This window comes from Myotis myotis, unplaced genomic scaffold (genome assembly GCF_014108235.1).
Source record: "Myotis myotis isolate mMyoMyo1 unplaced genomic scaffold, mMyoMyo1.p scaffold_m19_p_17, whole genome shotgun sequence".
Classification (NCBI taxonomy): Eukaryota; Metazoa; Chordata; class Mammalia; order Chiroptera; family Vespertilionidae; genus Myotis; species Myotis myotis.
Window position 1 is genome coordinate 17,353,565 of NW_023416321.1, and position 23,532 is coordinate 17,377,096.

The following is a 23,532-nucleotide window of genomic DNA, read 5'->3' on the forward strand; positions in this document are numbered from 1 at the left end:
GTGGTTTGCGTCCGTGCTCCCAGAGAAGCGGCGCCGCGGCTGCCTGCGCGCAAATACTGTGAATGAACCCGGGGAGACGGAGCGAGGAGAGAGAGCGCACGCGAGGGCGGGGCGGGGCGGGAAGGAGAGAAAGCCCGGGCGGGCGCAGGTGGGGGAAGAGCAGGCAGCGCGAACCCAGGTGGGGGCCGAGGGGCGGCGCCGAGAGGAGCGGGGCGCGGGCCCGGAGCGTGGCGGCGGCGGGCGGAGGCGCGGAGGGCGCGGGGCGGAGGCGCGGGCCGCGGGGGGAGGGCGGGCCGAGAGGGAGGAGCCCCCGGGCGCCGCAGCCAGCGGGTCCGGCGGTCCGTGCAGCCCTCACTCGCCGCCGCGCCTCGGAGTTTGAGCCCCGCGCTGCGGAGCACAGGCACGCCCGGGGCGCGGGGTCGGAGCGCGGAGCGCGGCGCCGCCCCCCGGCCCTCGGCCCCCCAGCCCGGGCGCCCCCGGCGCGGCGCGCAGAGGAAAGAGGGCGGGCGGGCGCGGCGGGCCGGGCCGGCGGGCGGCGGACTATGAGGCGCCCACCATGGTGCGATGCGACCGCGGGCTGCAGTTGCTGCTGACCACGGCCGGAGCCTTCGCCGCCTTCTCGCTCATGGCCATCGCCATCGGCACCGACTACTGGCTGTACTCCAGCGCGCACATCTGCAACGGCAGCAACCTGACCATGGACGACGGGCCCCCGCCCCGCCGCGCCCGCGGGGACCTCACCCACTCGGGGCTGTGGCGGGTGTGCTGCATCGAAGGTACGGCCGGCTCCGGCAACCCCCATCCCCAACACACACACACACACACACACACACACACACACAAACACACACCACCCCCTGTCCGGGGCGCCGGCCGGGAAGGGGGTGGGCGCGGCACTGGCTGGCTCCGCGCGAGACACAAAGGAGCCGGAGCTAGCGGGCGGGTCCCCTCGCGGCCAGCTGGGTACCAGCTCGGGGTCCCTCCCGGCTGGGGACCCCCCAACACACCGATCCCACAAACTCTCCACTAGCACACGCACACCCCCTCGCACACAGACAATGAAACAGACCGAAACTCACGCGCGCGCGCAGCCGGACACCAAAACGATCCCAAGGGACCGCGCCGACGTCCCCGGGGGAGGGGGAGGCTAGCTGGGGGGGCCGGGAGGAGGCTGGGATGGGGGGAGCGGACACGAGAGGAGGGGAGGGCGGAGGGGGAGGGGTTGCTTGGCAACCAGTGTCTCTGCGATTGCTATGGGAACTGGTCATCCTGGGGCGGGGCCGGCCGGGGGTGGGGAGCGCCAGGACCGCTCAGATCCAGCTCCAGGCCCGGGGCGAGGGGTGAGGGCTCCCAGCGGGTCTGGGGGAGCCCTGGTTGCCCGAACCTGACGCCGCCGAAACCTGTTCCATCCCCTATTCTTTCTCGTCCGCTCCTACCTGCTCGGTGGGATGGGCAGGGGAGCGACACCAGTCTCCCCTGACTGAGGCAGCGAGCCCTCCGTGGTGGTCCCTGGGCAAGGAGGCTGCGGGAGACCTCGATAGAGAACTGGGGCGCGCAGGGGCGACCCGCGGACCGGGAAGGCCTGGGAGGGGCGTGGCCGCCCATCAGAGGGCAGGAGAGGCATGAGCCTTGACCTCCGAGACGCGAGAGGCCGAGTGGTGGTGTAAGGTGGGAATGCCTCTAGGGGCCGGAATTGGGTGCCCCGGGACTGCGGGGGCCGCTCCCTCCGGGGGCGTCGGGGGTGGGGGGGCGGAGAGGGGAGGCCCGGACGCCTCCAATGGCGAAGTGCGCCGGACCTCAGCGCCTCGCGGTGCCGCCCGCCCAGCTGCGGAGCTCGTGCTACAGGTGGTTGTGGAGGGGCCCTCGGCCCCAGGCAGGTGTGGACGGGTCTGCCTCTGGGGCTAGGCTTTCCCACTGGAGACGAGATGGGGGAAGTGGCAGAGCGTTCCTTCCAACCATCTTTCGATAGAGTTTCGTCGTCGTTTTTCTGTCACCTTTCCCGCGTGTTAACTCCGCCCCTTTGTTTTTCGGGGGAAATTCTCCCCCACACCTAGCTCCCCTGCAAACAGTGAGGCGGGGTTGGGTCTCGGTGGAAGTTGGGAAGGAGCACTTAAAAAGATGGCCCTTTTCTGGCCGCGTTTGGAGTCATCTATAAAGAGGCTCTGTGGAGCTGGGTAGCTCGGTGAGGCCCAACTTGTCCCCTCTCTCTCCTCCTAGAATCTAGGACCTAGACCAAGCCTGTTCTTACCTGGAATCCTGCCCACCTCCGCCCCCCACACCCACTCCCAAACTAGGCTGCTTTGCCCTTTGCAGTTTGCAGCTTAATGCCAGGGGTGACTGTGCAATCAATAGTTTGGGAAACACAGCTGCACAAAGGAAGGGGGGGGGCGGGTGGGCACGATCACACCCTCCTCCTGCCTTTTGAAAAACGTTATTTTGGGTGTGCAGTTGCTCAGATCACGAACACCTACTCCCCTCATGTGGAGACGTACCCATGTCACTCCCTGCCATGGCACCTGAGTTGACACAGAGCAGGGGCTGCAGAGCCCGCCTCACAGGCTGCACGGGGCGCTGTCCACGTGGCACCGTAAGTCATGCTACTGTCACCACCCAGACAGAGCTTCCAGTTTCCCTGTGGAAGTTGGAGCTGCTCCACGCCAGCAAGCCGGGTCTCTGCACAGCGGCTCCAATGCCTCCTTTATTAATTCCTCGTCCTAATTAGGATGGATGTGTTCATCAAAAAAGCCCCAAGCTCCCGGCAGCTGGCAGAGGGAGGGTGGGGGACTGCCGTCGGGGGCCTTCACCAGGGCCTCAGCCATCCCCATGAGGCCTGGGGTTCCAAGGCCAAGCCTGGCCACCTCCCAGGGCCAGAGCTTCCTTGGACCAACCCAGGTCTGGGAAAGCTGGTTCAGAATTTCTTGTATTGACTAGAACCCTCATGACCGTCCCCCAACCTGTGTGGAAACCGCCAGCTTATCTCATCACAGCACATGGCAGAGCCCAACGGGGGTGAATCTGACATCTACAATGCCACCACCTGCCAGCGAGTGTCTGGGTTGAGCTGCAGACAGCACATTAACCCCAGGCTACTTCCTGGGGGAATGGGGGGTCGGGCTCAGGCACCTCAGTATTGGTTTTTGTGTGTCAACTGCATTATCTCCACCTGTTCTCTAACAAAGTGCCCCAAAGCATTACGTGGGGAAAAAGAGAGAGAGATCCAACCTCTGGGCGGAAACGGGAGAAATACTGCAGCAGGCAGCTAACAAAGCGCCGGTTGTGATGGCGGGACTCTGAAGGGTTCGCTGGCAGCTCACAAACAGCGGATTCAGTTTCCCGGTGGTTCCCCATCAATGATGTTGCCAGCCCAGGAGAGCCCAGCTCTCAGTGTATGTGAAGCAGCCATGCAGTTTGGCAGGGCTGCCTGCAGAAGGGCCCCTGGGTGCCGCCCTGAGCCCCCTCCCCCCGCAGGGCTCGCATCCCACAGCCTCTTTCTGACACCTCCCCCCCCCCCCAAAACCCGGTCTTCCCCTCTGCCCTTCTATTGGGCAAGTGTCAGAATACTCCTGTGCCCAGAGCATTGTGCAGGTTCCCGCATGGCATGATCACAGAGGCCCTGAGAGGGCGCTGTCTTCACCCCATCTGCAGGCAGGAAGCAGGCTCAGAGAGGGTAAGGCACTTGCCCAGAGGCCCCCAGGAAGGAGGCTGCAGGGCCAGGTTTGACTCACTATAGGGCTCTTCCCACCATGTCTTCCTGCCCCTTCCCGACAACTTCTGGGATGCGGTTAAAATGCAGCACATGGAACAAAGTACCTGACTATCCAGGAAGGAAGGCATTTAGAAGTGAGAAAGTACAAGTGATACACAGATATTGCATAATGCTCGCACTCTCTCGCTCTCTCTTTCTCTCTCCCTCTCTCCCTCCCCCCCCCTTCCTCCCTCTCTCCCTCCTCCCACCATGTTCTGGACTAGCTTGTCCCAACCATAATCGGCCACCTGCGCCTTCCCTCCCCACAACCCCTATTTATTCTTTCTTTGTATCTTTGGTGACACTCAGCCCAAGTCTGAGGACATTGGAAAAGAGTAATAAATCTTTGCAGACTTTTCAATCACAGGAATCGCCAGCCAACATTTGTCCAATCTCTCCTGCATTTGGAATTAGGCAAGCTGTAGATAGAATGTCAACTAGCATTTCGGAGCCATTGCTGTGTGTGGGGACAGGAGACTTGTGAAAACAAGGAAAGGACCAGGAGACTCGGGGCCCAGACGACAGCAGCTCATGTCAAAGCCCGCATGCCCACTGTTAGCTCCGGAGCGGCCACGAGGGACCCTGTCCCTGTGCGGCCATCAGGAGAGCTCTGGCCCCTGAATAAACAGTCCTGGCAAAGTACAGCCTCGGCAGCGCCCTGCCTCTCGCTCTGTCTGAGCCTTAAAATGGCAGCCTTGGTGCCAGGGGTGAGCCCTGTGCCTGCTGTGCCAGCTCCGGTCTGGGCACTAGCCTGGGAAGGTGTGGAAAGATTCTGGACCCTGAAAGTGACAGGGTCCTTTGCCCCAATCATGCTCACCTTCCTACCTGGGCAGCATCTCTCACACCAGCGTCCCCACACTTTATTCACACCATGGCACACAGAGAAAAAGAGAAGATTAATCCTGTTCCCTGGGGCCGGGGAGGGAGAGGGCAGACATCCATGACTACCCAGGGCTCCAGCCCCTCTTCCCAGTCCTTCCAGGTGCTCAGAGGTGGAGGAGAGCTCACTGCTCCAGCACCGCCAGCACCCCAGCACCGGGAAGCCTCTCACAGCAGGTCAGCTGGGAAGCTCTGCCTTAAGCCATGCTCCCCACGTCACACCATTCAGAGAGGTTTAGATCCAAATGACATCCTTTCTCCACCTGCCCCAGGCCAGGCACTGGGCTGGGAACCATTCCTGTGTGTGTTTGCTTTCATTTTCTCTTGCAATAACACACGACAGCCTGTCAATCAGGCCCCAGGGCTTGACAGCAGCCGGCACAGGCCCCCTTCCCGCCAGCCCAGCCAGTCACCCGCCCCCCCCCTCTGGCCCTCCTCTGCCCTCTGGTGTTAATACTAACAGCCTTCAGGCATTGAAGAACTCCTGCAGGACTTACATTAGTTGGTGTAATTGTCAACAACACCTCGAGGTAGACGTTAATTATCTGCCTTTTACAGGTGTAGAAACTAGGCTCAGGGTGGCCACAGCTGAGGAGAGCAGGATGCCTTCTGCTGTCCTGGTCTCGGCTGGGCTGCGCATGAGCAGACAGGCCAGGCTTCCACCGGCCAGGGGGTGCCCTTTTTTCTTTTTTTTTTTTTAATCGCCCAGATTTGGGAAGGGTGTTGTAATAGTCAGCTCGGGCTGCCATAGCAAAATATGATAGATTCAGTGACTTACACAGCAGACATTTCTTTCTTTTTTTAAATATCTTTTTATTGATTTCAGAGAGGAAGGGAGAGGGAGAGAGAGAAACATCAATGATGAGAATCATTGATTGGCTGCCTCCTGCACGCCCCACACTGAGGTGGGAGCCTGCAACCTGGGCATGTGCCCTGACAGGGTTCAGGGAATTGAACCGTGACCTCCCGGTTCATAGGTCGATGCTCAACCACTGAGCCATGCCGGTCGGGCAGACATTTATTTCTCACAGTTCTGTAAGGATGGAAGTCCAAGATCAAGGTGCCAGCCATTTGGGTTCCTGGTGAGGGCTCTCTTCCTGGCTTGCAGACTGCCACCTTTTCGCTGTGTTCACGTGGTCTCCTCATATAAGGGCACTGAGCCCATCATGAGGACCCCACCCTTCATCCACACTGAGTCAACTCCCAAAAGCCCCACCTCCAGCACTATTGGGATTAGAGTGTTCACCTACGGATCGTTCCTGCTTTATAACTGGTGCTCACTCTCTAGTCATCCGGGGAGGGGCCCTGGCAGTCCCCTCTTGTGCCTACCTTCCCTAATGCCCTGCGCCGTCGCTTCACCTTCCTCTGTTCTTCACTCTTTTCTCCTGCCTCATGATAAAATACTAGCTCCCTTTAACTGGAGCCTCCTGACTGAGGAGAAGCTGGGGATCATGGTGGACCCCAGCCTGGGATCTGACTTAATGGCCCCACCACAGAGCTGGCTTTGGAGGAGCCCCCTGTCTAAGGCTTCAGAAAGTTTCAGTAGGAAACTGGCAGTTCTTTAACAGAAGCATCCTGTGTGCGTCTCCTCAGAAGGCCACGATCCTGGGTGTTTCAGGACAGAGTCATGGAAGTTCAGAGCAGGGGGCGCCTTGGGTCATCAGATCCAGGGTTCAAAGGTGAGGGGGGGCAAGGAACAGGATAGCCCGAGTGGGGCTGTGGAAGAGAGAGCCTGGTGGGCCTCTGTTTCCTCGTCTGAAAGTGGGGTCCAGATACTCTGGAACATTCCTCCTACCTTGGACTTCCTGGTACATAAGCCCCAGGGAGCATCCCACCCTCAGCTTCCAGTAGAGCCAGGTTCACAGCGGCCTTGTGGCAGGCTCATAGAAACAGGGAGCGGTTTCTCCAACTGGAAGAGCCTTTGAGGTTACTTAGTTCAACGTCTCCCACCCTTTTTTCTGCTAAGACAGTCACCTACCTGCCAGGGATGCTTCTGTTCATTCATTCACACATGCATTCATTCATTCAACGCATGCTCACTGAGCACTGCTCTGTGTGGGACCTGGGAGGCTCTGAGTCTCGGTGGTGGATGGACAGAGCCGGTCCCTGCTCCCCTGGAGCTGGCATTCTAATGAGGTAGCTGGAACTTCCAGGTACTAATGAGCGCTGTCATGAAAACAGCAGGGGCTGTGCTGACAGAGGCTGGGAGGGATGCTGTCAGCAGAGGGGACAGGCAAGAGCTGTCAGAGAAGGGCTGGCGAAGACCTTCTAGGAAGGAAAGCCAAGGCCCCAGGAGGAGAGAAGCTGGTGAGGAGGGAGGAGCAAGGCTCCTCCCTGCGTGGGGGTGGGGCAGAGGCTTGGAGGGCAGGGGCAGGAGCCTGCTTTATTTTATGTGGGATCCTGTAAAAAGCTTAGGGGGCCTTTAGGGCAGGGGAATGAAGGGATCTGATTTATGCTTTTGGAATATTGTGTGGCTGCATGTAGAGAAGATTCTGGGAAGCAAGGGAGGCCACCAGGGAATGGGTCTGGACACGGTTGCAAGTGACTAGACTGGGGCCCCAGGGCCAAGCGGCAGCAGCAGAGATGGAGAGGAAGAGGGGAAGGGCGGGAGGAGGGGGTGACGAATCAGGGGTGACTGCCTGGATTTGGGCAGCTGGTAGGTTAGAGGTGTCAATGCCCAAATTGGGAAGATGGAGGAGCAGGGTTGGGAAAGGAAATCAAGAGTGTACCCATGAGGGACCCCAGATTTTGACACTACTCCCCAACACCCCCACAGCCAGGTAGTGCCGGAAAGTACCGCACAGCCTAACTCCGGAGAATCGCGATAACTCGTAATAGACCCAAGCACGTAGGCTCAGAGTCACCTGTCCCTCAGGGCAGGGCAGCGTGTCCCCTCGGCCCTGGCCGCGCCTGGGCAGAGCATCCTTTGCGTGGGGCCGCCTGCGTGTGTGGGAGGCGTGGCAGCACACCCGGCTCCTCTCCTCCAGCAGCCAGTAGCATCCCCCTTCAGCCCACCACATTGTGACCACCAGAATACCTCCAGACTTCGTTAAACGTCCCCTGGGGTTGGGGGAGCGTACTTGCCCCCCATGGGGAACCACTGCTCTGAGGAAAGCATCATTTAGGTGGGGGCAGGGGCCGACCGGTGCCTGGCAGCTGGTAGGAATGCCACTGGTTTCTCTCTCCTTCTAGAAAACACATGGAGTGCAAGTTGGGGGAGCCTCTCTCCTAAGGGGGTGACCCAGCTTTAGGTGGCAGGAGTCATAGATGGTGCCTGTTCCATTCCTTTCTTAAGAGTAATGACTTCTGCTGGCGGTTGCCTGAGGGGAGGGGAGCTGGATGAAACAGGTGAAGGGATTGGAAAGTACACGTTGGCAGTTACAAAACAGTCATGGAGATGTACAGCATAGGAAATGCTGTCAGTAATATTGTAACAGCTATGTATGGTGCCAGGTGGCTACTTGAAATATCAGGGGATTACTTTATAGAGTATATAGGTTTGTCTAAACACAGCGCTGTTCACCTGAAAGTAATATAAAATAATATCGAATGTCAACTGTAATTGGGAAAAATTATTCTTAAGTTAAAAAAAAAAAAGAGAGTAATGAGTTGCAGGTGACCCAGCTCCCCCTGCCTGTGACAGCCCAGCATGTGTCCACACTGGGGATGCAAATTACTGATGTGGCCCAGTCCTCACGCTCTGCAAGCAAAAGGGACTGAAGACCAGAGAGGTAGAGGGAGTTACCCAAGGTCACACAGCTCGTAGGTAAACGGAGCCGGTAGCAGAAGCGGGTGTGGGGGCTGCCTGGATAGGGCTCTGTCTGCACAGCCTCCCCTGGGGCCGGCACCTGAGTGAAGGTTGGGCCAGAAGCAGCCGCCATAGCACAGGGTAAGAAGCAAGAAATGCAGAGAGGCAAGGAACTCACTCCCTGCGGGCCTTTCTGTGCCGCAGTTCGGCACCTCCCTCACAGTTCACTGCAAACACACTCTGCGAAGCAGCGCTGTCCTCCAGCAAGGGCCGTCTCCCGTGAGTGTGTGCCTGTGCACGGGCTGGCTCTCCGGGGAACAGCTCCACAAAGAGAACAGACCGGTTCTACCCCCCAGGGACGGGCCAGGCAGGCCCTGCCTGGATCTCCCCCAGAGCCCGCCTCCTGGCGCTCTGGGAAGTGCCATACAAGACCATCTTTTCTGAACTGTAAGTCAGGACCTGGTACCAGACCAAGGGCCTTTTTTCCTAACTTATCAATTTCTTCAGATGAAAAAACTTTTCCAAGCTGTGAAAAGCACATCACATGGCTTTCCTCTGTTTGTTCTTTTTGTCTCCAACCAAAAACGGAAAGAAGGAAGGAAGGGACAAAGTAAGTACTGTAATAGGTGAGGGACTGGGACGGAAGTTAAAATAAAATTAGGCAACTAAGACGGTTGAGTCCGGTTAGTACACGAAAGGCTGGCTCAGTTGCCAGAGGTGGGCCACCGATGTGTCTCTGGGCTTCCCGGGGCGGGGACAGAGAGAGGAACATGGCCACAGGTCAGAGTTGCAGTGTCCGCGTAATAAAAGGAAACTGGAGCTCAAGAGAAGCCCGGCTCTTTCTGACACAGAAGCCTGGAAGAAATGTATTCGTGACTCCGTACACACCAGACAGTCTCCTATCACATTAAAATAGACTTTATTGAAAGGCAGCAAGGGGTAGAGGAAAGAGACCAAGTTCGGGGGAGAGAAGATCCCAGTTTTGCCAGGTCGCTGTGTGGCTTCGAGCAGGTTACTTAACCTCTCTGAGTTGTTGCTCACATGTCTGAAAAATGGGATAATGAGGCTATAGATGTGAAAGTACCCAGCACACACCTACAGAGTAGGTGCCCTGGCCTCTCTATCCCACCAGGCTCCTGGGTGTGGGCCGGCAGCCAGAGGAGGAACTTAGCTGCCAACCTCCAGCGCACAGGGGCTGTGAGGGAGGCCCGGAAGGTCATCCATCACCCGGCAGCCATGGGGCAGGGGCTAGACATTCTTGCTCCTTTGTATTTCCAGGCATCCTGAATGTCTCTGCTGGGTCCGCACAGGACTGGGGTCCAGAGGACACCCCGCCCCCCTCAGTGAAGTTCCAGGGTCTTTGCAAAGACCCCAGGCTCTCTGCTGGGTCAAGGAGGTCAGGGTGTGACTTCACACTGAGCCATGCTTGGCCTTGGCTTCGGGCCTCCTCCTCCGCCCCTCCCACTGCTAGAGCCAGGAAGGGGCCAGAGGGCCCCACTGTTGGGGTCCTGGAGCCAGAGCAGTGCTTGGGTCTGAAGAGTCTGCTTGTTTTGGGTCCCCCCTCCATCCCTCCATCACACCCACATCCACCCACCCCCTACACTTCCTTCAGGCCACCTCCTCCATAAAGTCAACCCCAGCTCCTTCCTCGGGCTCCTGGAGCCCTGGTCCTCCAGCCACAGGGGGCTTCACAGAGCTGGTATTTGTAAGGGTTTTGGGTTTTAACTGGGGGGGTTGGGGAGGAGGGCTGACCCTTCTGTGCCCCTACCTTGCCAAGCCCATCGGTGTTCAACAAATGCTGTTTGTGGCTCTCTCCTCCCCGCCATGGCCCCCTCTCTGAGTGTGGAAAGGCCCAGGGGACTTTCTTGACTCCAGCCCTGCTCCAGAGCCTGGGAGAGAAGCGAGTCACTAAAAATGCTTAGACTCCCTGGCTAACGTGCCGTCAGCCTCTGTCACCTACTCTCCCTGAGGAGACAGACGGGGGCTGGATGCTGTCCCAGCTCGCACTTTCCACCCCCCATTCGTCCACATGGAAGCAGCGGCCTCAGACACCAGCACTGAAGTCACACAGACCTGGGGTTGAGTCTAGACTCTGCCCCTTGTCAGCTGTGTGTCTTCAGACAAATTACCTGCCCTCTCTGAACTCCAGTTCCCCTCGTTGTAAAACAGAAGCATCATCGAATCAACCCCTGGGATTGTTGTAAAGGTTCTAGAAAAACACACACACAAATAACCCTCGTGGTGCTTGGCACCCTGTAGATATTCAGGTGTCACCTCCTCCCCATTTCCATGTTTTCTGAAACTTGGAAGTTTTCCCGAAGAATTCAGTGGCCCAACCTTGGCAGCTGAGCTGAGTGAGGCCCCGGGTCAGCTCCTTGGTCCCCGGGGCCTGGGAATGGAGAAGCTGTGCCTCCCCAGGGATGTCGGGCCAGTGGCAACACCTCTCAGAGGCCGCACCGCTCTGAGTGGCTTCTGTGAACCATAAAACCAGAACCTGAGGGCTGTCAATTACAGGGTCCAGCACAGAGGCAGCGCCTGGGGCGGTGATGGCAGCCCCAGGACGCGCGTCCCCACATCCCATTCCCTGGCAGGCACTGAGGCTGCAGCTGTGGACTCCAGGAACATGGGCTGTGGTAAAGGAGGTCAAGGGGCCGGGGTGGGAGTCAGGAGACTGTGGCCTGGTCCTGATTCTGCCACTAACCATCTGGACAATCACCTGTTTATCCCTGAACTGCTTAGAGCCTCTGTTTGCTTGGCTGTCAGGTTGGCAAACGATACCTGTCCGTCCCACCCCCCCCCCCAATCCGTCTCTCCTCCCTCCCTCCATCCTCCCTCTCTCTCTGTCCTCCTTTTATCTCTGTGTCCTCCACCCCGCCCATGGTGTGAAAATTCAATGAGATGATTCTTGGGAAAGTGCCGTGAAAAGCACAGTGGCTCCCACAGAGGCACCGCGGAGGGGACAGGGCTGGAGCCTCATTTTCTTGGACACACTGCTGGCTTGGTCTCTTTTCACCCTGACACCGCACGCTGGCGGTAGCCTCAGATGTCCCTGCTCTCTCTTCTGTCCTCCAACCCCCATCTTGCCTTTCAGTCATAGCCAGGAGGATCTTATAAAAACGTAAGTCAGATCACATCGTCCCCCCGGCTCAGCACCCTTCAATAGGACCAGTCCCACTTGTGATAGTGTCAGGCTCATTCCCGGGTCTGCGAAGCCCCGCACCTCCCTGACCTCTCCCACCAGGAGTCACTGTCTAGTAGCGAGTCAGGGGAGGTGATACCTGAACCAAGTCCGTGTGCTGGTCAGTAGGACAGGTGCTGGGGGGCAGGGTGGTCAGAGAGATCTGCATTTGAATCCTGCTGTATCCTGTATGAGCTCTGTGGCCTTGGGCAAAGTCCTTAGTTTCTCTGAGCCTCAGTTTTCTCATCTGTAAAATGGGCATCATGATAGACACCTGCAGGTCTCACGTCTTATTTTTTCCCCCAAGGCTCACTGCAAACACTCCACAGAGCCAGGGGCTGCCTGGAGAGGGTGTTCCTTACAACTCTGTCATTGTTAAGCATTTATGGGGCACCTGCTGGGCACTGTTGGGTAGAGAGAACCCTTGGGCAACTTACTCGCTGGGTCCCACAGGGGAAAGATGGGCAGCAGAATGCAGCCTAGGATGTGGAGAGCATCGGAACAGGCCTGGATGGCAGGGCCTCCTCGTGGGGGCTCCAACAAGGCCTGTCTCAGGGTCCTCAGGAGGGCCACATGGAAAACACTCTCAGGGCTCCATTTACCTCTGCCTCCCACGGATTCAAAATACACAGCGGCTATTGGGAGCAGCGTCTTGGAGAGGACGTGTTAGCGGAGGGTCCAGATCCCGGAGTGACTCAGGGTTTGGATCCAGCCTCTCCCTCCCACTAGCTGCGGCCCCTCAGCCAGTCATTTCAACTCCTTCGAGCCTCAGTTGCTTTCTCTGCAAAATGGGGATGTTAGCAACACCTGTGCTGACTGGCTGGCAGGAGCCGAGATGAGGTAGGTCTGTGCTTAGCTTGGGGCTGGAATCGGGTGAGCTGTTCTCATTTGCTAACAGGAATGCCCAGCACGCAGGGCAACAGGAGGGAAGGGGGTCCAGCGTGAGGGTGGATCTCGGAGGAAGGGAGCCCTTGGCCAGCCCCCGGCCCCCAGACCAACCCACAGCAAAGAAAAGAGGATGGATCCCCAGACACCCGAGGACATTTCAGGACATCTAGGCTCCCTTCCAGGGGCCGGCCTGTCTGGCCAAGGCCATGTCACCAGCTCATCTTAGCCCTGCACTTGTGGGGAGGACGCCCCACACTCGCTTCCTGCTCCCGCTCTGAAAAGCCGATAACAAGCCCACATTGACGGCCCGGGTTCCCCAGGGCGAGCGCGCTGTTCCCGGCTCGCATCTGAGCCCTCGCCCGAGACGTTTCCTCGCTCCAGCAGTTTGGCATGTCATACAAAGGGACTCTGATTTTCCCTGATGGCCAGCTCCTCTCGCATGAAAAATAGCGTTTGTTGTCTTTCTGCCCACGGATTCATTCCTGCAAGGGAGGCAAGGCCAGATGCCTGGTGGGCGGAGAGTCCCCCGTTTGCCTGACCGTTAGGAGGGTCTCCCTTCTCCCACCGTGGTGGCCACTGGTGGCCCGTGGCCACGGCCTTGGGGTTCAGTCTTTCGGGGAGTGGCCCGCTGGCCCCTCGCCTGTCCCCCACCTGCACACTCCTCAGATACTCCCCCCACTCAGTGGCTCTTTTGATGTGTCCCAAGGGTGCACTCCCCCTGTCCCTACCGTCACCACACCCACCTGGCCAACTAGTGGGCCCCATTCCCAGCATCCTCTGGAAGCCAAATCCTTTCTTTCCCATCCCCCAACCTTGCTTCCCTCCCTCTCATCCCTCTTTCTTTCTTTCTTTCTTTCTAATTACTTCTCCTCTTGGCCTTTGTTATCTGCCATAGTTAAGTCACACAAGCCCTGTCCTTCCTGTTCCAGGCAGCCTTTTGAAAGTTCTTGACGCATTGACTAGATAAAAATGTATTATTTTAACTCTGTGATTATTAGAAGGGTTATTAAACACGGGGAAAATTCTATTAAATAGCAAATTGAGTGCGTCCGAAACCCACAGATGTGGAACCTCCGAAAGGGCGCCTGGCACAGAGCAGATGGGGAAGTGGCGGGGCTGCTCTGTGATGCTGGGAAAGGCATTGGAAGGAAATTCACCAAAATGTCCCAATGTGGTCATGGGAACTCTGCGTGGCTTAGTGGATCTCCCTCTGTCTTTTTCAGATTTTCTATTATGTTGAGGAAGAAAAGATATAAGCCTGATGTTTAAATGTAAAAAGCACCAAGGCCAGTCTGTCCTCAGCCAGGTGAATGGATGTATATATTCATTTAGCATTGATGGTGCTTCTTCTCTTTATCCTTTTTTAAAAATGTTTTTATTGATTTTAGAGAGAGAAGAAGAGAGAGGGAGAGAGAGAGCACTATGGAAGAGAGCATCCATCGACTGCTTTCTGCACGCCCCCTACTGGGGATCGAGCCCACAACCCAGGCATGTGTTCTGACCGGAATCGAACCATGACCTCTCCGTGCATGGGAAGGCGCTCAGCCAACTGAGCCACACTGGCCAGGGATCTTCTCTTTATTCTTAAACGCATCCAGGAACACGCTCCCTGGCATCATGCCCAGCCACCTTTTGTCAGAGTTTTATTATCGGCCACCCTGACTTATAACCAAATTGATTCCTTCACCAGCCATCCACCGTTGAGTCTTTATTTCCCGTAAGCACAGTTTACACACTGGGTTTTCATTCCTGGAAATCCATCTCATATCATAAAAGTGCCCCAACTGACCACAGAAGTGAGTATAAAGAAAAGTAAGACCTAGATAGATGGCCTTACCAACTTTGATCACATATGTAAAACTAAGCACTTAACATAAAAGCTGCGTCAGGAAATGTCCCTTTGGGGGAATTTTTCTGCCGCAGCCAGACTGGCCCAGGTTTCTTAAAATATGAACCCGACGAAGTATGAACAGAAGATGCTTGCTTTGTATTTCCCCTGAAAGATCTCCCTGTGGCTTGTTTAAGCATGCTTCGTTGCACCCCAAAAATCTTCAGACGCTTTTAAGAAAAGGGTTCTTCTGTCTTGAAATGTGTGCACTGCCAATTCCATCTGTGTAAATTCTGTAGAAAGAAATCTTTGCGTGGTGACACTGGAGGAAAGGCAGTTTCCACTGTGCCTGGGCCACTCTGAGGATCCCTTGCTCTTTGTGTCGATGAGTCCTTGACCCTTCAAATGCCAGTTGATGCCAAGGTCTTAGCTTCCATGGGTCCTGTTGCCACGTGCTCATGAATGCTGCTTTCAGCTGTTAGCGGCCGTCTGAGTTAAGACTAAAGACTGTACGTCACATAGTTTTCGGATATTAAGCCCTTAACAGTTATGCCACGTGCAAATAGCTTTTGATCACTTTGTGAGGTTATATAAATGTGGCCTCACTATGTTGTACACCTGAAACTAATTATAAACAAACTTAGAAAGAGATAAAAGCGCCAGGGGACGCAGAGAGAGGCCGACAGTGAGGTCCCGAGTCCAGCAGCCCTGCGCTGAGATGTCCAAGACCCCGGGGGACCCAGAGAACTTGGACTAGAAAGCTGTTCCTTGGTTCTCGTCGAAATTGCTGTGTCTCTGATGGCGGCTCCTGTTCCTTCTTGTTCAGTCTTTCCTGGAGCCGAAAACAAAGCACTCGGCTCCAGCCCTTGAAAGCCCTTCATTTTCTTGGAAGTGGTGTTTGTATTCTCCCCCAGCTCCCCAGCTCCCAGGATCAGAGAGGAAATTTACCTGGTCTGTGTGTGGGTGTTTTTAAACCTGGTCGCGTTCTGGTTTCTGACCCACAAGCCTTGGTGGGGTGTCTGCTGGTGCAAAAAAAGCAGTCAGAGAGGTGCTGGGGCTCAGAGACCCCAAGGAGACCCTCCCACTCGTCAGAGGTGGGCACTGCTAGAGAGAGAGGAAGAGCCAACACCCACCTGGCTTTTGCTCTGTGCCAGGACCTGCCCCAGGCACTTTCTATGTTGATTCCGTTCCTTCTCAGCCACCCTATGAGATCGGTTGGCATTACTTCCATTGTGTGGATAAGGAAACTGAGGTACAGAGGGGCCAAGGAACAAGGGGTGACGTCAGGGTTCAAACCCAGGCAGTCTAGCTCCGGATCCATCCTCTTCAGCACCAAGCTGTGCTGAAGCCTTAACCGCGGCAGCTGCAGCTTCTGAAAAATGGTTAAGTGCAGGCGCTTTGTGTAGTTCCTTTCATCCTTACCACATAGCACGGCTACCCTGTGGGAGGTGGGGAGACTGAGGCAGGCTTATCGGCCTGGGGCACAGGCCAGCATTGCGCCCGGGTCTCTGGCTGCTAGCCCAGCCCCACGGGAAACACCGTCCTCTGCCTGCTGCACAGCAGGGAAGAGAGGCAGCCTCAGTTTCCCTGAGGAGAGGCTGTGGGTGACTCAGTGTCCTGGAACTATGGCCCGGGGAACCCAGAGAACACAGTGCAGGCGGCTGATGCTGGTCGGGGAGGGAGGTCAGATGTGGCGAGAGACCCAGGCCCACAGGTGCAGCCCAGTGGTTGCTAGGCACAGGAGGTAGGCCCGGCTGGCTCGGCAGGCTTCTCGGAGGAGGTGGGCACGGCGTCGTGACCAGAACCTCACAGGATGCAGGGCCCAGGTCTGACTCATGCAGCCTGGAGAGGAAAGACTCGCTGTCAGACTGAGGGCGGCTCTTAAGATGGGGTGCTCTCAGCAGGGAAGGTGAAACGCATGTTGCTCCAGACCGCTCCTTGAAGGCGGCATGAACTGCACTTCCAACCCCCGGGCCCCATATTCGGCAGGGATCCCACCTGCCGGCACGCTCTCACACCCAGGTTCCTGTTAGGTTAGGTGGCTCAGGAGGCGGCATAGGAAATAAAGAGAGTCCAGTGAATCAGAAAAAGAAAGAAAAAGAAAAGGTTTATTGCGTCCCCGGGAGACCCACGTACCCCAAAGACAGGGCGCGTGGATTCACGCCAACAGGGAGGGGGGAAGCTTTGTTTTGTACTGCAGTTGGGTGAGGGGCGGGGACATGAGCTGAGGTATTCAGCTGAGGAAGGTTCCGCTGCAGGGGGTCAGCAGGAGTATTCAGGAAGGAGTCAGTGTCTGTGTGGGGGTCGTGTTAATTCAGGGAGAAGCCACTTTCTGTGTCTGGCACGCTGATCTGTTAGAAATGCCAGGGGGAGTCCATTATCTCATCACACATCTGCATGTGTCCGATCCTGGGCTCTCTCTGACCTAACAGTTCCGACAGTTGGCATTCATGGGGTGACTCCCAGCTCACAAAAGGCAGATGGGGAAACCGAGTCTGACCATCCTGCACGCCTCCATTCGCATCCAATTCACACACAGGCAGAGCTCCTCTAGGGTCACGGAGGCCAGCAGCGTGGCTTCCTTCCTGGAGAACTGCCCGGGAGGAGGGAGGAGCCTGTGGGGCGGTGAACGCGGTCTACACCTGATGTGGGTGGTGGTCACATGGATGCAGACATGCACTCAGCAAGTGCATTCTTAGGATGACTCATTGCATATTATCCTCAATAACAATTTAAAACAAATACACATCTGCAGTAACAAAGATACTCCCTCCCCAGGTGGCTTGCCACCAGGCCCCACCTGCTGCCTGTGTGTTCTTCAGGTCTAGCCAACCCAGCAAATACTCATTGGGAATGTGTGTACCCAGCCTGTGCCAGGTTCCGAGGACTCGGGGATTCTCTCTCTCTCTCATTCATTTATTCATTCATTCACCTGCTGGAGGAAAAGACATTTCCATGTCAGTGAGTTCCGTGGTTCAGAGCTGTTTCCAATGACAAGACTTCTCACGTGTTCACGCCTGGGGGTCTGTCCTCTCTCGTGGCCGGGGTGGCATCAGTGTGGTCACCGGAGTCTTTCTAGATGGCAGGTCACCTGAGCCAGTTTGGAAAGACGAACACGAGTTCAGTAAGAAAACGAGGAGGAGGAGCGGGTTCCGGGCAGAGTTACCTGCATGGGCGAAGGTGCGAGCCTGCGTGTGTGCACTCGGGCTCCACGTCATCGAGTGCCTGCCAAGTCCCAGGTCCTGAGTGAGCCCCTGGGGAGGTTCCGGAATGTGAAGAGATTCGGAGGAAGATGTGGAGGGAGCAGGGCTAGAGGCAGGGAGACTAGGAACGGAAAAAAGAGGAAGAGTCCAGACCAGGGGTGATGAGCCCTGAATTAGGACGATGGAATGGAGGAGGGGCGATTGTGCGGGCCATCTTGGAGAGACTGGATGTGGGAAGGAGGGAGGGGAACCCATCATGGGGTGACAGGGCGGGTGGTGTGAGGACCAGAGGGCTTTGTGAGTGGGACTGAAGGGTCCGGCTGCATGTGTGTGGGAACAGCGGGCCCTTTCCAGTAGCTGGTCTGGTTGAACCAGACTGTACAAGGCTCTCGTGTCTTCACTAATCTCTCTCTTTTTTTTTAATCTTTATTGTTGAAAGTATTATATATGTCCCCTTTTTTCTCCATTGACCTCCTCTAGCCTGCCTCTCCCCCACCCTCCACCCTACCCCAGGCTTTCACCACCCTATTGCCTGTGTCCATGACACACCTTGTATTATGAATATATGCATACAAGTTCTTTGGTTGATCTCTTCCCACCCACCCACCCCCACCTTCCCTCTGAGATTCCACAATCTGTTCCATGCTTCTATGTCTCTGGATCTGTTTTGTTTAACAGTTTATTTTGTTCATTAGATTCCACATATGAGTGAGATCATGTGATCCTTGTCTTTCTCTGACTGGCTTATTTCACTTAGCATAATATTCTCCAGGTCCCTCCATGCTGTCTCAAAGGGTAAGATATTCTTTTTTTTTCTGCTGCATAATATTCCATGGTATAAATGTACCATAGCTTTTTTATCCACTCGTCTACTGATGGTCATTTGAGCTGCTTTCAGATCTTAGCTATAGTAAATTGTGCTGCTACAAACATAGGGGTGTATACATTCTTTCTGATTGGTGCTTTGGGTTTCTTAGGATATATTCCTAGAAGTGGTATCACTGGGTCAAATGGCAGTTCCATATTTTATTTTTTGAGGAAATTTCGTACTATTTTTCATAATGGTTGCACCAGTCTGCATTCCCACAAGCAGTTACTAGGGTTCCCTTTTCTCCACATCCTCGCCAGCACTTGTCATTTGTTGATTTGTTGATGGTAGCCATTCTGACAGGTGTGAGATGATACCTCATTGTCATTTTAATTTGCATCTCTCCGATGATCAGTGAGTGACCCTGGGCATTTTTTCATTTCACTAATTTCTTCATTATTTATTCCCATTTCACAGGTGGGCAAAGTGAGGTACAGTGCGTTACAGTAAGTGTCCCAAGTGGCCACACTGACACTGGGATTTGAACCCAGGCGGCCTGGCTCTGGATGCCATGCTCCTGACCTCCACACCTCAAGGCAACCCTAGGGAAGCCCCTACCCCCTGGTCCCAGGGGAGAGCTGGGGACTTGTCAGGGTCAGGAGAGGAGCCATGCAGGCAGGTACCTGTTTCTCAGCAGGACATGGGGTAGCCCTGCACCCCAGGACCCCACAGGTGTGACCATCAGGGGAGAAAGAGAGCTTCCCAGCTGTGTCTCCTGGAAGGGCTGGGCGTGCCAGCTAAGTGAGCCTCCACCTGCAGTGCTGACGGGCAGAGCACCTTGGTCCGCTATTGAGAGATGCCCAGCTCCAGAACTGAGCCCTAGACTGGAGGACAGAACCCAGTGATGAGACACGCAGACACGGGTGAGCCTAGAAAACATCATGTTAAGTGAAAAGCCAGGTGCAAAGGTGAGGGCTGCTGTAACCAAGTGTCACCCACCGGGTGGCTTAACAACAGGCGTGCATTGTCTCATGGTTCTAGAGGCCAGAAGTCCAAGATCAAGGCGTCCGCAGGGTGGTGAGAGGGCCCCTGTCCCGGCCTCTCCCCCCGCTTCTGGTGGTGTGCTGTTCCCCTTCCGGGTTCCTCGGCTAGTCCATCTCCTCCTTCACCCTCGCGTGGCGTTCTCCCTGAGTGCATGTCTGCATCCGGATTTTCCCCTTTTATGAAGTTGTCCGTCACATTGGACGAGGGCCCACCGAATGGCCTTCTTAACTACATCTGCAATGACTCCAGGCCCAAATAAGGTCACATTCTGAGGTTCTGGGGGTCAGGATCTCAACATAGGAATTTAAGGGGAAAGGGTGCAATTCATCCTTTAACAGCCACATATGGTATTATTTGTGCGAAATATTCAACATACTCGTAGAAACAAAAGGCAGATTAATGATTGCTAGGGACTGGGGGGAGAGGGGAATGGGAGTAACTCTGAGTGGATACGGGGTGCTGTGATGGAGATTCCAGAACTAGGAAACAGGCATAGAAATGTTAGGTCACTGGCCTGAGGTCAGATAGCTCAGGGGTCAAGATGAGCGTTGTCCCAAAGCTTGTGTTCTTTCCATGACAACTGAGTTCAAATGGAGGTTTCTCTGGACAAGTTATTTACATTCTCTGAGCCTTATTTTTCTCACCTATGAAATGGAGTCCATATATCAACCCCATCCGCTACTCATGTGAGAATTCAAGGAGGTGACGTATTGAGAGGCGCTGGCACACTCTAAGTGTGTAATAAATGGTCATCATTACTCTGTCCGCCGGGGTCCATCTGGGAAACAGAAGCCACTCTATGTCTTTCAGACAGAGGACATTTAATCGAGGGAGTTGATGACCCAGGAGATGGAAGAGCTGAGGAGTCATCTGGGGGGACCATGAGGCACCTACAGTGGAGAGAAAGCAAGAGGTGGTGGTTTTAGCAGAGGCCAGGCCACCCAGCAGGTGCCCGGGTGATGGAGGACACTGAGAGCCCAGAGTGAGGGACCGTCCAGAAGGAACTAGGGCCGAAACCGGTTTGGCTCAGTGGATAGAATGTCAGCCTGCGGACTGAAGGGTCCCAGGTTCGATTCCGGTCAAGGGCATGTACCTGGGTTGCGGGCACATCCCCGGTAGGGGGTGTGCAGGAGGCAGCTGATTGATGTTTCTAACTCTCTGTCTCTCTCCCTTTCTCTCTGTAAAAAAATCAATAAAATATATTTTTTTAAAAAAAAACAAAAAAAAAGAAGGAACTAGGACTCCTCAAAGAGATGTGGCAGCTGCCACACTGTCCAAGGAAATATCCTGACTTCTACCTTCCTCCTACCCTCTCCTCTCATGTTCTATCAAGAGCCTCTTATTGGCCAAACCTACCGGGAATCAAGAGCAAGGGAGCCTGGGAAACGTAGTTCACTGGGACATGGGGGTATGCTTGGCTGCCCTGGTGAGTGGTGAACAGTGTCTACTGTTGGTCTGTATGTGCAGGTTTACGTATGATACTGGTGTGCTGAGATTGGACGTGCCCCTGGTGTGTGCATGCCACAGGTCTGCAGCAAGGGGGGAGGCAGATGTGTAGCACAGGTGTGTGACTACACACAATAGGGCCACAGAACCACCAGCTTGACAAGACACAGGCTGGCCATCTGAGTCCCATGTGCCAACACCTGGAATCGTGTGAGGCCGTCACAGGGCATCTGGAGTTGCATCTGCCTGCAGCCCATCCTATACTGTTGCACAAGCGTCCAGGCTCAGTGCTCGCTCCTCCGTGGTGCCCTGTGACTCAGCCAGCCTCATCATTTGAGCCAGTGGATGGCTGCATCTTCCTTCTGTAAACAGCCCCAGTAGGAGACAGGGCAGAGGAGGCAGGAGAAGGCCCCCTGGAATCTGCAGCACCAGCTTTTCTTTGGAGGGAGGAAACAGCTCTTCTGTTTTTCTTAGAAGTCCAGCTCCATCATCGATGCATCTGCCTATTGACTTCTCAGTCAGCCTGGCCTCCTGCAGGCCTGCCTCCCATCCCCCTGTATTTCATTTGGCCCACGCATCTCTCGCCATCAGACGGCAGTGAGCAGCTCCTGGTCCCCACTGCTCCTCAGAGGTTTCCTAGGGATACGGGACACAGGAAGGATGGATTGCTCTTCACCTTTCCAAGCCCAAAATGTTCCAGACATTCCTTGATGGGCGACTTCCCATTTCTGATTCTTTGATGTGTAAGGCATTGAAAAGGCAGGAGAGTTAAATGAGAAAAGGCGGATGCTAAGGGCTTTTTACTCCCATCTTTAGCATTGGTGGGGGGGGGGGGATGAGTTGAATTGTGTCCCCCAAAGGAGATGTGTAAGCCCTAGCCCCGATACCTGTCAATGAGGTCGTATTTGGAAATAGGGGCTTTTCAGATGTGATCAAGTTACGATGAGGTCGCATTCGATCTGGGTGGGCCTTAATCCAATAGACATCGTCCTGAGGAGAAGAAGAGACAACCCAGGGAGACGGCCATGGGGAGACGGGGTGGAGCGATGCAGCCACAAGACAAGGATGCCGCAGGCACCAGGAGCTGAGAGGAAGGCAGGGCCAGGTCCCACCTCAGGTCCTCCCGAGGGGGCAAGGCCCACCAATGCTTTGGTTTTGGACATGAATCCTCCAGAATTATGAAAGAGTAGGTTTCATCCTGGTTTGCGGGGCCTTGTTATGGTGACCCTAGGAGAGGGATCCAGGGAATTAATTCAGCCTTGCAAATAGCTACCAAGTTAACCAGCCCCCGAAATTATTCCCATGTCACTTTCCAAGGGTGGGTGACCTCAAGTCAGAGGAATGCCATTTCCTCAGGACCCGAGAGCTCACTCCGTGAGCTGCGAACATGTATGTGTTCTCTCGTTTAACCCTCCCACCAGCCCTGTGACGCAGGCTCTGGTATGATCCCCATGTACACTTGAGGAAACGGAGTCTCAGGTAAAATCTTTTTCCCGAGGTGACATGAATACTTTTATTTCTTTCTGAGTCACTGGCTGCTTTCAAGGTTGTACTGAGCTACTGAAGGCTAAATGGACTTGTTGGATGAGAAAGGTATTTGTTTTCTATGCGTCTTAACAAATTGCACAAGCGTAGGGCTTAACACAACACAGACGCATTATCTCCCAGTCTCCCTGGACCCGCTGCCCAGGTCTCCAGGGCTCATGCTGTGGTGTCAGGAGGCCTTCGTTCCTTTCTGGAGCCTGGTGTTCTCTTCCCAGCTCGCCGGTTGGTGGTAGGATTTGTTTCCTTGTGTCTGTATGACTGAGGCCCCGGTTCTCTCCCTAGCCATCCCCCAGGGGCCTCTCAGCGCCTAGGGGGCCCACAGTTCCTTGCCAGGTGGCCCCAATGGTAGTTCACAGCATGGCGATACGCTTTCTTCCAGGCCAGCAGGGGCCTCTCTCTGACTACCCCGCTCCAGCGTGCCAGTGGAGTCTTATGTAACTCACCTGATCTTACTCACAAGTGTCGCCCACACTCAAGGGGAACACACCAGGGGGTGGGGATTTGGGGAACTATGTTAGGATTCCGCCTACCAAGTTCAGATGAACTTGACTTGGAGGCCAAGATGAACTTGACTGAGTCCTGGCTCTGGCCGTGACCTGGGGGAGTGGCCTTGGAGCATTTTCTTCCACCCCCTTAAAATCCGAGTCTCCTTATTTATAAAGGAGACAGTGATACCAGGGCTGTTGTGAGGATTAGATCAGTTACACCGTCAAGCACTGCCAGTTGCTAGGAGCTCAGTCAGTGGCAGCCCCCTCCCTTCCCTTTGCCACCGTATCTCCTCCACAGAGAGAACGTGGGGTGGGTGGGCTCCACCTGCCCTCTGGCCAGGGCCCGCCTGCCCCTCCCCCTTCTCCCAAACGGTAGGAATCACTAACAGCTTTGCCTGGTAAAAGGTGAAGATGAAAGGAGATCCCTAAACAAACAAAAAATTCCTTGGAAAGGCCCGCCTCCCCCCTCCCTGTACAGTGAGAGCTCGGTTCTCTTCTGGAGGCAGAGGCTATAGGAGGAGGGACCCACCCTCCTGGTGCTGAGCCAAGCAGTGAAGTTTGTCTTTCCTCCCGCGTGATCGACCGTTGGTCCATTTGGCACCTCTAGCGTGTTCTCTGTCGTGAACCTCAGAAGAGTCTCATACAGACTTGATCTTCCCAGCCAGACAGGGCATGGACCACCCTATGCAGCCCCACATAGGATGGGGCCTGGCCACTCCCTTCCGTGATGAG

The 23,532-nt window shown here is 55.5% G+C and overlaps 1 protein-coding gene across 1 annotated transcript in view; it reads left to right on the plus strand.

Moving 5' to 3' along the window:
• Positions 1-286: 286 nt before the first annotated feature.
• CACNG4 (calcium voltage-gated channel auxiliary subunit gamma 4) overlaps positions 287-23,532 on the plus strand; it is a 52,684-nt gene continuing 29,438 nt past the window's right edge. The window contains exon 1 of the mRNA XM_036342125.1: positions 287-776. Within this exon, the coding sequence (XP_036198018.1) occupies positions 557-776 (220 nt within the window). The 5' untranslated portion in view covers positions 287-556. The remainder of the gene's footprint in view (positions 777-23,532) is intronic.